The 16,171-nt window shown below is 40.9% G+C and overlaps 1 protein-coding gene across 5 annotated transcripts in view; it reads left to right on the top strand.

The window, feature by feature from the left end:
• Nucleotides 1–16,171, top strand: part of AUTS2 (activator of transcription and developmental regulator AUTS2) — a 980,988-nt gene that overhangs the window by 892,359 nt on the left and 72,458 nt on the right. For all 5 annotated transcript variants that reach the window (XM_034752724.1, XM_034752728.1, XM_034752725.1 and 2 more), the window contains exon 6: nt 4,752–4,800. In XM_034752724.1, the coding sequence (XP_034608615.1) occupies nt 4,752–4,800 (49 nt within the window). The remainder of the gene's footprint in view (nt 1–4,751; nt 4,801–16,171) is intronic.

Genomic DNA, 16,171 nt, shown 5'->3' with positions numbered 1-16,171 from the left:
TTTTGTTTTTTGTTTTTTAAAAAAGCCCAGTTGGATCGGAGTTCGCTGGAGACTGGAGCACGCGCGTTCACACACACGCACGCACCAAAAATGAACTTAGGGCTGTCAGTAGCGCTTTACCCTTTGCGATCAGGTAAATGCCCCCTCCCTCCCCCACTTTGCATCTTCCACTCTCCGCTGGAGGGTTGGACCTGGTTGAGACCTGACAGCCTGGGGGGAGGTTGCGCCGGTTCGAAGCCGGTTTTAATGGCGAAGTGTTTTGCCCGCACTTGGTGGTGTTGGGGGTTTATTGATCCCCTTCCTTTGGGTGGAGAGGGGTGTGTGGAGAAGGGGGGGATGTTCTCTGTGTGGTTAGAGGGGGTCCTCTGTCCGCAATCACCATCTCTGTTCCGACCCCACCCTCCCAGCAGGATGTGGGACCCTCTGGGACAGGACTCATGATGGCTGGGCAGTTCAAGCATGTGCAATTTTAGATTCGCCCCAGTCTGGATCCTGTTCTTAACGAACATGTTTTTTTCCCCCAAAAACCGAACTGGCACAAGTTGACGGAAGGGGCGCGTGGATCCCCTTCATATCCCCCTTGCCTCGGGGATCCCTGCTTTGGGCTTCTTCATGCTGCTTGGCACAGGACTGCTGGGACGCGCCCGGCACGGCAAGCGGCCTGGGTGGGTGGTTTGCACTTGGGCTGGATTTGGGGTTGCTGCTCCCTAGGTCCAGACCTGGAGGGGGCGGGGGGACTGTTGACAGGTCTGTGGTTCCTGGGTGTTTCTCAGCCTTATTTGTTCTAAAACCTTTGGCTCATTCCCTCACTGTTTATATTTGGTGGAGTTTGTGTATGTGTGTGTGAGAGAGAAGGTGATCGGAGGAGGAGGAATTGGGGGGCAGGTGCCCCAAATTCTGGGGACTACCGCTGGGAATAGATCGCACCGTGGGCTGGGGGGGGGGTGAACGCAAAGGCTCCCTTTGAACATAAGAGTGAGGGGGCTTCGCTGCCCAAGTTGGGGCTGCAGCTTCGTTTCCACGCACCTAGCTAACGGGCTTTGCAGGCAGGGGGAGAAAACGGCAAAGGCGTCCCCGCGCTATGGAGGAGCGAGCGGATGCGAAGCAGCCTCGGCCCGTGGATGTAACCCCCGGGGGGCGGACAGGTGCGCGGGGTGCGAGGTTGGAAAGTATCGCGTGTAAGAGTTGGTGTCTTTGCAAGTGCTTAAAACCAGCCTCTGTGCTAAGGAGGCGCCCAGCCTCTCTGTATGGACAGGACATGGTGTAGGAATACATCCCCTTGAATGAAAGTCAATTCCGAGATGCGGGTAGAAGCTTATTCTTTAGGTCTTTTTTTTTTTTGGCCCAGAGATTGCTGGCTTCTGTCATTCGTGTTGTAGGGCTAAGCTGTGCTTGGGAACTGAAATAAGCAAAGTACAAAGAGGGCGGTTTATGATCAGCTTCAGCATCGTTTCTCCCACTATCCAGGACAGGCTAGAAGATTATGGTGAAAAGAAAAAAGACGTTTTACTAGCATAGTGCATGTTCTATATACATCAGAGGGGTAGCCGTGTTAATCTGAATCTGTAAAAAGCAACAGAGGGTCCTGTGGCACCTTTAAGACTAACGGAGGTATTGGGAGCATAAGCTTTCGTGGGCAAGAACCTCACTTCTTCAGATGCTTGCTTGCATCTGAAGAAGTGAGGTTCTTACCCACAAAAGCTTATGCTCCCAATACCTCTGTTAGTCTTAAAGGTGCCACAGGACCCTCTGTTGCGTTCTATATACAGCCTCACACGGGTTTCCAGAAATGTGATGACACCTCCAGATATGGTGTCTGTCCATTAGCGACTCGGATAGGACTCAAACAGTGGAAATCATCTGGATGGTAGTGAATGAACACACATTTTCTCATGTCTCCTGGAAAGGAAATGTCTCCAATATCCCAGTCAGTCTCCATTTCTTAAAAAAATCCAGATCTGACAACATACTTCCTCAAATCATCAGCCACAAAGTAAAAACACTATTGTTTGCTGCCAATAGATTTTCTTTGTCGACGTGCAAGAGATTTTAAGTCAAGAACACTTACAGGCATTGTATTTTAGTGAATTTTTAGCGTTCCTATTGAATGCTTTTTGAAAATGTTTTGTTTTTGTTAGGTATAGGTGCCACTTGATCGGGCTGATTACTAATTGTAAAGAAAGGAATAATTGTATAGGAATTAATTATTGGGCCATGTTTGGTGACAATGATTTTTTTTTTTTTTTTTTTTTACTATTAGTTGTGTACTTTACTGTTAACCTTAATGAAGCGTCATATTTAAAAATATGTTCTAACTTGCTGTTTGAGCTAACCAGGTGCTTACTGACCATTTGCATGGTAACACATGCGGTGCTGATGGGTTTTTGTTTTTCTTTTCTTTTTTAAGTTGGTACTGTCAGATTCAACAATGCAGTTAATAAGGCAAAAGAGGTATTCACTGTCTAGCAACCTCTGTCTTTGTAAAATTGTCTTTAATTTATTGTATAGCCATGCTAATAATCACATCCCTAATTTGGGTTGAGGTGTAAAGGTTGTTCATGCAGAATGTATTATGTACCACATTAGGTCTAACAAATGTCACAGACAGACTTCGCAGCGGTGTTTCTTGTGTTTTGCAATGGACCGGAAAAAATTGTCACCTGGATATTCTGAGCTTGGGAAAAAGTTTTTTTTTTCCCACCAAAAGATCAAGCTTTAAAAAAATATTTCCCTCTTTTTCCATTGTTGGTGGTGGTGGGGGGAAGTAATTAGGAAGCACACACATTTTCTAGGCTATTTCATTTTGAAATGCTAGAATAAAAATTTCAAAAGCTATAAGCAATTTTTTACAATAAAAGTAGTTCAGGCTTGATTTTTTTCAAAAGCAGGATGATTTGGGAAGAACTTGACTTTTAAGAGGAAACTGAATATAGAAAGGCAGTTGTGGATGAAATCCAGCCTGAAAGGCTATTGTTTTTAATCAAAGAACAGGATGATTGGCACGTTTATGAAAGCATGGAGAAATCTCCTAATTTGTTGGAATAATGTCCAACTGTTCTTTAAAACACATGGCTTCCTTGATCTTTTCAATTTGTACTTTATTCCCATATTTTCATTAATTTAAAGAAGAGCATCACTGGATGATAAATCCACGTTTACAAGGTATTTAATCAGAAAGAAGTATCCTAGTTTAGCTTTTAAATAATACATACAATACTAATCTGGCAAAATCCATTTAGAATTGGGAGCAAATGGAGCAATTTTTAATAAAGAAGAATATAAAGAAGATGCTTTAACTTGATGTTAAATTAATGTATACTTGCATGTGTTGTTATATTATAATACATTGTATATAGACTGATTTGTGTGTGTGTGTGTATATCTCTGTATAGATCTGACTATATACCTATATATATATATATATATATATATATCAGTTTATATAAAATGTATTGTGTAATATAATATATGTCTAGTCAATTTATTTTGCTAGACACAACCTCAGAAATGACCTCCTGATTTAAGTATATATGTATAATTACTTGCTTTCCAAGTACAGGATGTTTTTAAGCTTTGTTCACTGAATGCAAATGGAAAACCATGCTGTATCAGAGCCAAACACCAAGAAACTAAAAATATTTTACAAATTTTGCAATCTGTATTTTCCCCATGCCCATAATAGAATATTTTGTTCAAAAGCACATTTAATTGTATAAATGTCAAAAAGCTGATTATCCCAAAATAATGTTGTATCTGAAATATTGTTAAATTTTAATAGACTTATTTTGTGTAGATTTTGTAAATTCAGATATGGTATAGATTTAGGCTTTACGGGTGTGTATGTATATAGGTATATACCCGCATATGTACACACATGCACAACAGACACACAGACTTGAACTTTTACATTTTAGGGAAGTAAGTTGTTGGTAAGCAGAACCTTTACAGGGATATTTTCCCTTGGCTGACTCTTTAACATTTAATCCTTGGAACAGAGGTGCACAGTTGTTTTACATGAAATTTAAATAAGGTTTCCGTTTTATTGATAAAAAAATTAGTCAGCCTACTGATGGGAAAATTGTAGCAATAATTCAGAAATGGGTATATTTTCAGAAAAAGCAAAGATAAAGCTGGTATGATGGAAAAATACAAACTAGTTATCAGTTTATGCAGAGTGAGTAGTGTCTAGATTATTTTGACCAAAGTGAGTCCAATGCTGAGCTATTTCTGTTAAACATTAATAATGTCTTGTTTAATAAACAGCACATTATAGCAATTCAGACAAATACTGGCCTAAGTCTGAAGTGCTAAAAATGAAATGATAAAAACACTGGGTCTTAAAAGAAGAATTTTTAAAAAGAAAGAAACGCGCAGAACTGCAAATACACGAGACTGGAATGAGTAATTCAAAATGATGGTGTCTGTCCTGGGCTGCAAAATCATTGTCAGGACATGTTGGGTTGCCTTATGTATCATAGTACAAAAATATATTGTGTGTGCAGCTAACATGTTGAATAAGGAATCATTTTTTAATTTATTAACTAGAATCTTTCCAAATAAATATCTGCACTGCAGGACAGTGAAACACAGCCAAATAGCACCATCTTATGGATGCTTTTTCTGGAGTTGCAGCTTTCATCAGCTTCCTTGTTTTGTCAACCTGTTTTTGGTTTTTCTAAGGTATATAAATATACATACACATATTTTAATAATATATATAATATGTACCTTCTTTTTCATTGGTATTTCAGGCATCTGATGCCAGCTCTGAAAAACTATTCAACACTGTTACAAATAAAGGTAAGACTGCAATCCCCACCATAAGCATATATATTTTTCTACATGCATTTCTTTTCAGGGCAATTTCAATTTGAGATCAAATGTAACTTGTCGTGCAGGAATGTAGCAATCAGCTTGCTAGTGCTTTTTATGTTTCCCTTGGTTTCAGACATGTTCTATATGCTTCATAATTGCTTTGCTAATGCAATGTAAAATAAAGACTTTAAATAATGCATTGCCTGCCCGGTCAGAATTAATTTAAATAACAATATTAGGGAATAGTTTATTTTACAAATGGCTTTAATTTAAGCTCATTTAAATAACTGTAACAGTTTTCAAAATGTTTTAGCATGATTGTTACTCATCAGCTACATGATAGACATGGAATTATGAATAGCCAATTTGTACTGCTGACAGTAATAACCAGCCAGCATTTAGTATTCACAGGATAATAGTAATAAACCATGGCTTGCTGTGCCGTATGCTTTCTGTAAAGTTAATAAACAATATAGAGGGCCACATTTAAATATGCAATATCCCATTCATATCTCCCAAACAGCAATATAAAGAGAGAGTGGCTAATGATTTAACAGTACATTAAAGGCGTACTTGCCTTAAATCAGTGTCAGTGGGCTTCTGTGCAGTGCTTATTTGAAGCAGCATTGTTGAAAATAATGTGGGGGTGCTTTTCTTCTTGAGGGCAGGGTGGGGAGAGAGTCTTGAATCACTAGCTGTGCCAAGGTGTATAATTCAAAGGCTTTAAATTACATAAAATCTATTTGATCTTTTCTCTCAACCCCTTTCCCTCCATAACACCTGTTTAGTGGCAGTGCATGATAATTGCTTAGTAAGAAGGTGTGTGCTTTCAGCTCTAGCCTCATACAGTCTGAAATTATAATTTCATTGGAGCACTGGAGCAAGGTTTGAGTAGAAAATATAGGCTTAATTAAATTGAAATTTAAGCCTTTTCTGTCGTCTAGGTGAATAATTTGGATGGTGACTTATACTGTGTGTTTCTCACATAGAGCTTTTTTGGTTTGTTTGGTTTGTTTTGGTTTGTCCTATTGGATCATTTTTAAATGTGAAAAATGTCACATCCTGCCAATTTCTGTACCTTTTGATTCCATGGAGCTGCGGGGGGTGTAGCTGAGAGCATAAAGCAGCCCCTTATATTTGGGATTCCCATGCTGATACACTACTTCTGAAATTACTTTGATGAATATTGAATTATATCTATTTTTAATTGCCTTATGGATCAGTATTCCTGTTTTATGTATTAACATCCTTTTGAAGGACAATCTGAAGGGGGTGGGTTTTTTGGTCGAAATAGGTTATCCAACTTGGCAAACTTATATTAGCTATTCTATTTAAATTTGAATTTACAGCCATCCTTCCTCCTCCCTGGAAAAAATAGGTCACCAAACAAAAAAAAAAAAAAAAAAAGGAAGACTTGTGTGTTCTGGGACCCCAGACTCCCAAACTACATGTGACTGCACCTTTATTTTGCTAATTTGCTGTAAAAAGCATTGGAATTTGAGTAGTCCTTTCTTGGGACTGAGCCAGAATAGAATAGAAGCCAATCCAGTGAATCAACATTCCTGACTGATAGCCTGTAACTAGGCTGAGGGGATCTCTTCAATTGAAGGATGAAAAGTGATTGATGAAGACTAGGCCCCTATTCCTCTTCCTTTCGTTTTCTTTTTAGAATCAAACACATTGCCCACATTCTTATTTTTGTTTACTTACCCAGTTTGATTTGTGGCATCTATTAGGTTGTGAATAACCATGCTTGACAGGGAGCCTTTTCTTCTGAGGTACTTTTCTTTGGTGATTTAGTTCCCTTGAAAGGATTAGGGTTTCTTTGTGTAGCCTAAAATCAACATAGGCTTTTCGAAGCTTTGCTTGGGAAACCATACACAAATAAGCTTTTTAGTTGATGGTAGATTATTCCTTTGCCCCCTTATTTCCATCAAAATGGCATCTTTCTTTTCTCCTCCTGAGTTTTCCCTTCAAGCCATATGCTAATTCCTGTTGGCAACACGAATGACAAGGGGGAGAATCAGTGCAAATCCAGGTGCTGAAAAACTAGGCTGACTGGTTTCATTTTGTTTTGGGTGGGTTCCCCCCCTCATCCCCCCCATTGGGAGAAAGAGATTAAGGGGAAGAGGATGGAAACAGCATAGGGGACAGTTTGTTAAAGGGATTAACATTCAAACTGCTAAATATCAGGAAAACAATCTCAAAAAGATCCACTGTTTAGAGATAATGTCAATAATTGCTTCTAGACAGGTGCAGGGATTCTCATTATGGGCTGTGGTTTGTTGTTAGTCTGTCCTCTGAGTGTCTGCTGGATGGATGGTTGACTAGGCTGTCAAAGAACTGTCAGTTTGATGCATTTCAAGTTCAAGTTCTCTTTTTTGCAAAGTGGGCTGTTTGCTTTAAAGCCAGCTCTTCCCCTGTTTTGTCCAGTGTGCCTTTTGCCAGAAGCAATAAAAATCAGTCTAAGAAAGGTCAAATTTGCATTTGGTAAACCGCAACGAAAATCTTCAAAGCCCCTGGTTGATTGAACAATCTGACAAGGTATGGCAAACTGACAAGCATACATCCCTGGCCTGCCTCTCAAATATCCCTCAAAGTTATCTACCTGCCACACAAATGTGGTGTTCTCTCACGTTTATTGTTTTATAATTATTTGCATCAGAAACAAAAGATTGTGAAACTGATACTACAGAAAAAGTTATTTGCACAAAAGGAATGACTCCCACTGCATTTTAATTATTAATTGGTGGTGTCCTTCATTTTGGGTCTTTGTCATATACTGTATTCCTTTTATTATCATGTGGTTAGTTATTGTATTGCAGTAGCACCCAGAGGCCCTTGTGCTAGTCTCTATACAGACACACAGCAAGACACAGTCCCTGCTGCAAAAAGCTTAGGGCAAATTTTTCAAGCCACTTAGAGGTTTAGTAATCTAAGTTCCATTGATAGACACTGAAAATAGGACTTAAGCTCCTAGGTCCAGATCCTCAAAAGATATTTAGACCCTTCATTCGCTACTGGGGAGATAGATGCCTAAATACTTGCTGTTAAGTAACAGGTGCTTTTGAAAATGTTACTCACCATCTAAATAAACAAGACAGCCAAAGGGTACAAGAAAGGCAGTACCATTTTAGAAATAGGAAACCAGAGATATAAAGAGATTAAATGATTTCCTCAAAGGCATACAAGAAGTCTGCGGTAAAGCTATGGCTTGAACTCAGATCTCCTGAGTGCCAGTCCAGTGCATTAACCATAAGACCTGCTTTTTCATTTGGGATTTGGCAGACTAAGAGGTATGTCCATGGTTATAGTGTGCTAGTGATGTTTGGTAGGTCTCTTAGTTGATTTCAATCACTATGTCTGAGGATAAAAATTAATTGCAGGATATGCCCTTAGGTCAGTGGTCACCAGCCGGTCGATCGTGACCGACTGATCCATCCTAGAGGGTCTCCCAGTCGATCACGATCTCCGGCGGTGTAGTGGGGCTGCTGCTAAGGCAGACTCCTTGCCTACCCCGCCCCCACGCCACTCCCGGAAGCAGCCAGCACAGCCCCAGAGGCGGGGGGGCAGGGGTCTCCCTCCGCGCGCTGCTTCTGCCTGCATGCACCACCCCCGGAGCTCCCATTGGCTGGGAGAGCTGTGGGGGCAGTGCTTGCAGAAAGGGGCAATGCATGGAGCCACATGCCACCCCCCAGGGGCCTCAGGGGCGCGTTGGCCCCTTCCAGGAGTGGTGTAGGGCCAGGATAGGCAGGGAGCCTGCCTTAGCCTCGCTGTGCCCGCCGTCGAATGAGAGCCGCTGGAGCCCCAACCCCTGAGCCCCCTCCCAGAACCTGCTCCCTGAACCTGCCCCAAGCCCCATGCTGAGCCTCCTCTGAGCCAGAACTGCAAAACCCCTCCTGCACCCCAAACTCCAGCCCTGAGTCCCCTCCCAGAGCCAGTACCCCAACACTGTTTTAAAAGGACATATCAACTTTCCTTTGAGGTCTGAAAGCATCAACATTAAGATCATTAATCCTGGCCCAGGTACTGAATGTTGTTAACCAAATTTTGTAGTGTAATTTCCCAGAGTAATGAAGTTCCATTATCTTTTGATAACAGACACACTTCAAAGTCAGAGTTCTGGAGCAGGCAATTTCTCCTACTGGCTCTGTAGTCAGTGTATTTTAACCCCTCTCCCCAGCAAATAGCCTTTCCTGAAGGGGGAAAAAAATGATTCGCAAACTGTTGAAGTTCTATTCTGTACACGCTACTGAAGTTTTCTTTGATCAGGAGCCCGGTTAGGCTGTTACAGCTTTTTATGTTCAAATTGTTTACAGGATGTTCATGTAAACTTTATGAATCCATCTGCCTTAATGCCAAAGCCAGCTGTCAGGGAAATATTTAGTCTCTCAACATGAAGTAGATAGATAGGTGCGGGTTACCAGTTGTCCCTGGTGGCTGAAATGCGGCTCATGGCAAGCTCTGGCTTTTTAGGTTGTTCTGGAGAGAGAGATTGTCCTCCAGAAAAACAGGCGCGTGTTCTTGTTTCTCGTGTACGTCTGTCTGTTTGGTACGTCATTTCTTTAAGACAGCCTGCCACATCTGTTTTTGCAAACAAACAGGGAAGTGAAACAGACAAATATTTCTCTTCCCTGATCCAGTTCCCAGGCGTTCCTATGGTGGAAGAGAGGTGCTTCTCACTCCAGGTGAACCAACCTCACCCCATTTGCCGTATGGAGTGTAATTGGGATTCACCACTACGTTCAAAAAGCACGCACACAATCTCAACATACCTAAGTATAGCAAAAAACCACCACCCCATAGTGGGCAGGCAGATACCCCTGTCTCTGCCTTTTACCCTCTCTTCTCAGGAACCCAGAGCAACCATCCCCAACCTACTCACCCACCCACCACCTTCTCCTCCTTTTTTTGGCTGCCACCTTCACATCTCTGTATATCTACCAGTGGGTGGCCTGTGCATTCCCAGCCTACTACTTCTTTGCTATGTGTGTGGTGGCTCTGCTGCCCTTGGAAACTAACCAGTTGTTTGTCCAGAGAACCCCAGGAATTATTGAACTGCAAGAGCAGCTCCCTGCCTGGAAACATTTTCTTGTGCTTCTGAAAAGGGCTCACTCCCTAAATGGGACACTGTGACCAAGGCATGTCTCCTAAGGAGAGTTTGTAAATTGGGTCTGTGAGCTTCGGGTCACAAAAGAGTCCTAATGCAGAATTGGAAGGTGAATTCATCTGGCAGGCCATATCCAGGACATTAAATGTTGCCATCCTGTTCATGAGAGGCTAGGCTGAAAATCACAAACCATTTGATGAGGTTTGCTGTTTTGAAGACCCCACGTTTCTTGTAATGAGGCAGTGCTGCCAACTGGACTAGGAGAAAGACTGAAACAAAGCAGTCTAACTTCAGAGTTTTAAAAAAAAGTGTGTGTGGGGGGGATTTTGGGTTTGGGATTGCCTTTTGCTCTAATTTCTAGAAGAGAGAGTTAGTTATTTTGAGTTCTGAAGGCTTTATCTGAACAAGAAGCTTGTTGCATTCTGTTGCATCTGTACGGTTCGTGTCCATCACCATTAGTACATTTTGCACTACTGAATGCAAGATGCATTGGCACAGCCAGCTGTTTACATGGTGAATTGTTCTGGTGCCCTTAGTGAAAGAGCATAGTTCCCCCTCTACACCTGCATGCCATCCTCCCTCCTATGCTCAAATCACAGCCGCCTCCTCCTCTGTACTCTTTCCACTCTATCCTCTCCCCATGCACAATTACACTGTGCCCTTTCCCCACAGCTAAAGTTCTAGAGGAGAGTTCTCCAGGGCAGGAGTGTGAGCTAGGGCTGCCAACTGTGGAAGAGACAGTAGCTATAATTAGCTATAATTTCTTAAATTAAGCTTTAAAAATACAATACAAGTAACTGTGAGCAATGATATTTTTTATTGGAGTGCCTAAACTTATTATTTGCAAATGTAATTTGAAGAGGCCTTGCCCATTTTTACTTACAGCGTAATAAAACTATCAGCTACTCCTTTTCTCAGAATTTCTGATCCTGTTCTTTTAAGAATGTATTTGAAACTGTTGATTTTAGCAAAGTCAAACTAATCCGGTATCAGTGAGCAAAACGGCAATATTTACTAAAGTATAATTTTATCTATTCTGGCTCCAGTATTTATTTTGTAGATTAAGCTCTATTTGATTTTCTCAGAAGGACTTATCAGCATTGCACTGCAAAATAACAGAAACCACAAAAATCAAGTCAAAATAAGATTGAAAAATTCTTTGGGATAGAGTGTTTTGATTACAAAGATTTTGACATGAACTACTTCTAGATTAGTGAAGTCCAACTATGGATTCTGGCATAAAATTTCATAAATGAAAAGGCCTGTTGACCTCCTGTATCTAGACTATTGTTAGTCACTCCACTGTAATAAACCGTTGTTTTCTCAGAAAATGTATGTTTATTTAACTAGGTCTCTTTTTGCTTCACAATCTGGATTCTATTCAGTCAGTTACCACTCCAATTAACTAACAATTATTTAACATTAACAGTAATTACAGACGCCAGTTAAGCGCCTACAGATGTCAACTGTTAGCTTTGTACCTAATCACTCAATGAAATGGAGAAAGTTCAACAAACATCAATTAGCCAAGCAATTAGTATGAGTTAGGAAAGAGCATGTTATCATGTGTGAGCTGATTCAATTTATTTTATTTTGTCAGTAAAACACACACAGAGAGAGACAAGCAGCAATAAATTATTGAGATTAGATAAAGCTGTATTGTTTTGTTGTTTACCCAAGATTTTTCTCCCTCCTCTTTTATTTTCCTTATGTAAGTTAAATATACTTTACCATGCATTTGTTATCTTAATAAATATATTTCATTTCAATTGGAAAAGCACAACAATGTTCTTTTAAGACTACAGACTAGGGACTGTGGGCCCAGATCCTCAAATGTATTTAGGCTCCTAACTAGTATTGAAATCAGTGGAAGTTAAGAGACCAAATACCTTTGAAGACCAGGGCATATGAGCCCGATTCTCTTCTCTCTTTCATCAGTTTTACACCCACATAGCTGTCGACCTCAATGAAGTTACTCCTCTTTTACAAACTAGAGGAGAATTAGGGAACATATATAGCTGCAATGCATATGTGATTTAAGAAAATACTGAACAATATTAATTGATTTCCCCCACTGTATTTCCTTTAAATGCTAGTACACCTCTACCCCGATATAACGCTGTCCTCGGAGCCAAAAAATCTGACCGCGTTATAGGTGAAACCGCATTATATTGAATTTGCTTTGATCAGCCGGCGCACGCAACCCTGGAGCACTGCTTTAACCGCGTTATATCTGAATTTGTGTTATATCGGGTCGCATTATATCGGGGTAGAGATGTATGTGATTAAATCAGTTCATTTAGGTAAATAACCTGGACCCGTCCAGCAATCTGCTGTGTAGATGGGTTCTGTGCTTTTTTTAGCCAACTCTTGAGACTTGGCCCCCTTCACGCCAGTGGAAGATCACTCTCTTTGGCAGCCCAGTCTTCTCCTCCTGCAAGATATGCAGTTGATCAGCTATTTGTCAGAGGCAAGGTGGGTGAGGTAATATCTTTTATTGGACAAGCTTCTGTTGGTGAAAGAGACATGCTTTCAAGTCTCCACAGAGCTGTTCTTCATCTGCCTTGCCTCTCTCATATCCTGGGACCAACAGAGCTACAGACAACACTGCAAACAGCTATTTGTTACTGCTTAAGGAATAACACCTCCTCTAACTGCACTGCACAATTAAGCCTCCATACTGCAGATTTACTCTGTGTCCTGCTCAAAAGTACTGATTAGGAATGGACCCTAAATTAGCTTTATCTTTATAGTTTAGCTTGCGTCTAGTGACCAGCCTGACTCATTACTTAACAAACTAATTTACATTTTTTTATCAAGTGCTCTACTTGATAATCGGCCTTTTGTCCGGTAATGATGTAATTATAGGACTTTCTCCAAAGATCTCTTGAGAAACATTTATTGTCCTAATATGTTATACTTTTTTTATGCCTAACGTATGAAGTAAACCTAGCCATATGGATGAATCTAACCTTCCTTCTCAATGGACTCTATGGTGTGACGGGTTGGATCACAGAAACCCCCTTGGGAGCTGCCGCCTGATGTGCAAAGACTACCCCTGCTCCTGTTTTCCCTGCCAGCTCAGGACTCCAGCACCCTGTCTTGCTGAGCCAGACACTCCCGTCTGCTCCAACACAGACCCAGGGTCTGAATCACTTGCCCCCAAAGCTGCAAGTTTACCTGAAAACAGCTCCCAGAAGTGTGCTTGTCTTTAGCACTCAGATGCCCAACTCCCAATCGGGTCTAAACCCAGATAAATCCGTTTTACCCTGCATAAAGCTTATGCAGGGCAAACTCATAAATTGTTCGCCTTCTATAACACTGATAGAGATATGCACAGTTGTTTGCTCCCCTGGGTATTAATACATACTCTGAGTAAATTACTAAATAAAAAGTGATTTTATTAAATACAGACAGTAGGATTTAAGTGGTTCCAAGTAGTAACAGACAGAACAAAGTAAGTCACCAAGTAAAATAAAATAAAATGCGCAAATCTATGTCTAATCAAACTAAATACAGATAATCTCACCCTCAGAGATGCTTCAGTACGTTTTTTCTCAGACTGGACACCTTCCAGGCCTGGGCACAATTCTTTCCCCTGGTACAGCTCTTGTTGCAGCTTAGATAATAGCTAGGGGATTCTTCATGATGGCTCCTCTCTCTCCTTTGTTCTCTTCCACTCCTTTATATATCTTTTGCATAAGGCGGGAACCCTTTGTCCCTCTGGGTTTCCACCCCCCCTCACTGGAAAAGCACCAGGTTAAAGATGGATTCCAGTTCAGGTGACATGATCGCATGTCACTGCAAGACTTCATTACTCACTTGCCAGCACACACATATACAGGAAGACTCACAGGTAAACACAGCCATCTGCAGATAATGGGAGTCATCAAGATTCCAAACCAGCCTTAATGGCCCACACTTTACATAATTACAGTAGGCCCTCAGAGTTATATTTTATATTTCTAGTTTTAGATACAAGAGTGGTACATTTATACAAATCGGATGATCACACTCAGTAGATTATAAGCTTTGTAATGATACCTTACAAGAGACCTTTTGCATGAAGCATATCCCAGTTACGTTGTATTCACTTTTTACCATATTTTTCTAAAACTATCCCAGTTACATTATATTCACTTATTATCATGTTTTTATAAAACCATATAGACTGCACAACGTCACATATAGATTTTAATATCCCTCCTAAATTAAAGCCGGATTTTGAGGCCCTTACTCGTGTTGTTTTATATTAAACTACCACCAGTTAAACAAAAGATAGATCCAGCATCACACTGGCCTACAGCTTTAATGCAAAGTTTCACAGCCCTGTGTGAAAATATACATTTAATGTCAGCAGATTTAGTAAGCAGTTATAAATACCTTCACAAGTTGTTCCAAAAACCAAAGCAAATTGGCTTTTTATTTCTGTTGTCAACTGTACTCCTGAACAGAAATGCTGTTTAGCCATGTCACGGCACCAGCATATTTGTAATATGATTCTTCATGTAAAATAATACCGGAGAGCACAACAGTACATATTCATTCAGGCTGCCCCATGGCAGTCAGTGTGGTTATTCATGTTAGCATGTCCCAAAGTGTGGGAAAAGGAGTGAAGGTAGCAAAGACATAGCTCTCTATTGCTCTCCAGCATGTCTGTCTACACTAGGAACGCTTTACCGATGTAGGAATGCTGATATACTGTACTGGCAAAGTGCTCTCAGTATAGACACAGCTATACTGGTAAAACCACCCCCCATGAGCTATATCAGTAAAAGCATTGTTTTGCCAGTATAACTGCATCTACACAAAGACTACTGCTGCTATAGCTAGATTGGTCAGGGATCACACCTCTTCTCACCCCGATCAACACAGCTATCCTGGCAGAAGTCTATAGTGCAGACCAGACCAGAGTCCCAGGGCTTGTCTAAGCTGTGTATTATGCTGTACTAGAGGTGTAAATTGTAGTGCTCACTAAGTGGCCCATGTGGATCCCGCTAGCATGCACTGAACGTTCCTAATGCACATTAACACAGTACTGTTTGAAACAGGACCACATTAACATGCACTAGTGAATTTTTAGTGCATGCCAGCGGGGTCCACACAGACAGTGAGTGACACCCTAGGGCTCACAAGAATTTACTCCCCTCTAGTGTGGACTAATGCAGGTTATAGATAAGCCCTCATCTTTTGTTTAATGAGAGAGGGGGGAAAGAAATAAGTCTCTAGATACTATGGTTGTGAAGAAACCCTTAAATGTGACCCACATGTAAATAATGTAGCAGTATTTGCCTAAGTGTGTGAAGAGCCTGAAACAAAGCTTCTGAGATGTGAACAGCTAACTCAGATACCAGTGATATCTTAAATGTCAAAATTGTCAACTATTTCACTGCTCATCAAGGCATGTAAGAAATGAGAGAAGGTTCATATTACTAGCATGTCCCAAAGTATGCAGGGGATTGAAGGATTGAGTCCTTATTAAATATAGCTGAATAAATGCTCCCTAATTTGTCCTTATTTAGGCCTCAGTTCAGCAAGGTATTTCAGTACATGCTTAATTTTAAGCACTTGTTAATGTTAAGCATCTGCATTAGTGCTTTGATGGATTAGAGTCCTAGTGACAAATCTTGAGAGGTGCTGAACACTTTCAACCTCTCATGAATCTCTCCTTATTTAGTGAGATTGCACCTGAGTAACCGAAGGCAGAACTTGACTCAGGCCTGATCAAATCTAAAAATTAGATCTACCTAGCTGCATCGCTCAGGGCTGTGAGAAATTTCACACCCCGTGTGACGTAGTTAGGTCGAGCTAGCTGTCACTCTAGATGCTGCTAGGTGAACGGAAGAATTCTTCCAATGACCTAGCTACCATTTCTTGGAAAGGTGGATTACCTACATTGATAGAAAAAACCCTTCCATCCATATAGGATGTCACACTACAGTGCGACAGCTGCAGTGCTGTTGCAGCCACTGTAGCATAGATATATCCTCAATATCAGACTGCATGTGAAATTTATTTGCTGGAACAAACTGTTTCCTAAGCTAGATTTGACTAGTAACACTCTGCATGTTTGTCAGGAGCACACAGAGGAATGCATCAAGTGGTGAGTGATTGTGTTTGTGAAAGGGGTGTTGTACAGGGCTCAACAAGCTGTTTAAATGGCTAGTGTAAACTTATACTTAACAGATGATAACAAATAAATTGCTTTAAGGTCCATTTTGAACAGTAAATGGCCTTGAGTAGTAT

This window comes from Trachemys scripta, chromosome 18 (assembly GCF_013100865.1).
Source record: "Trachemys scripta elegans isolate TJP31775 chromosome 18, CAS_Tse_1.0, whole genome shotgun sequence".
Taxonomy (NCBI): domain Eukaryota; kingdom Metazoa; phylum Chordata; order Testudines; family Emydidae; genus Trachemys; species Trachemys scripta.
This window is presented reverse-complemented; position numbering and strand designations above follow the sequence as displayed.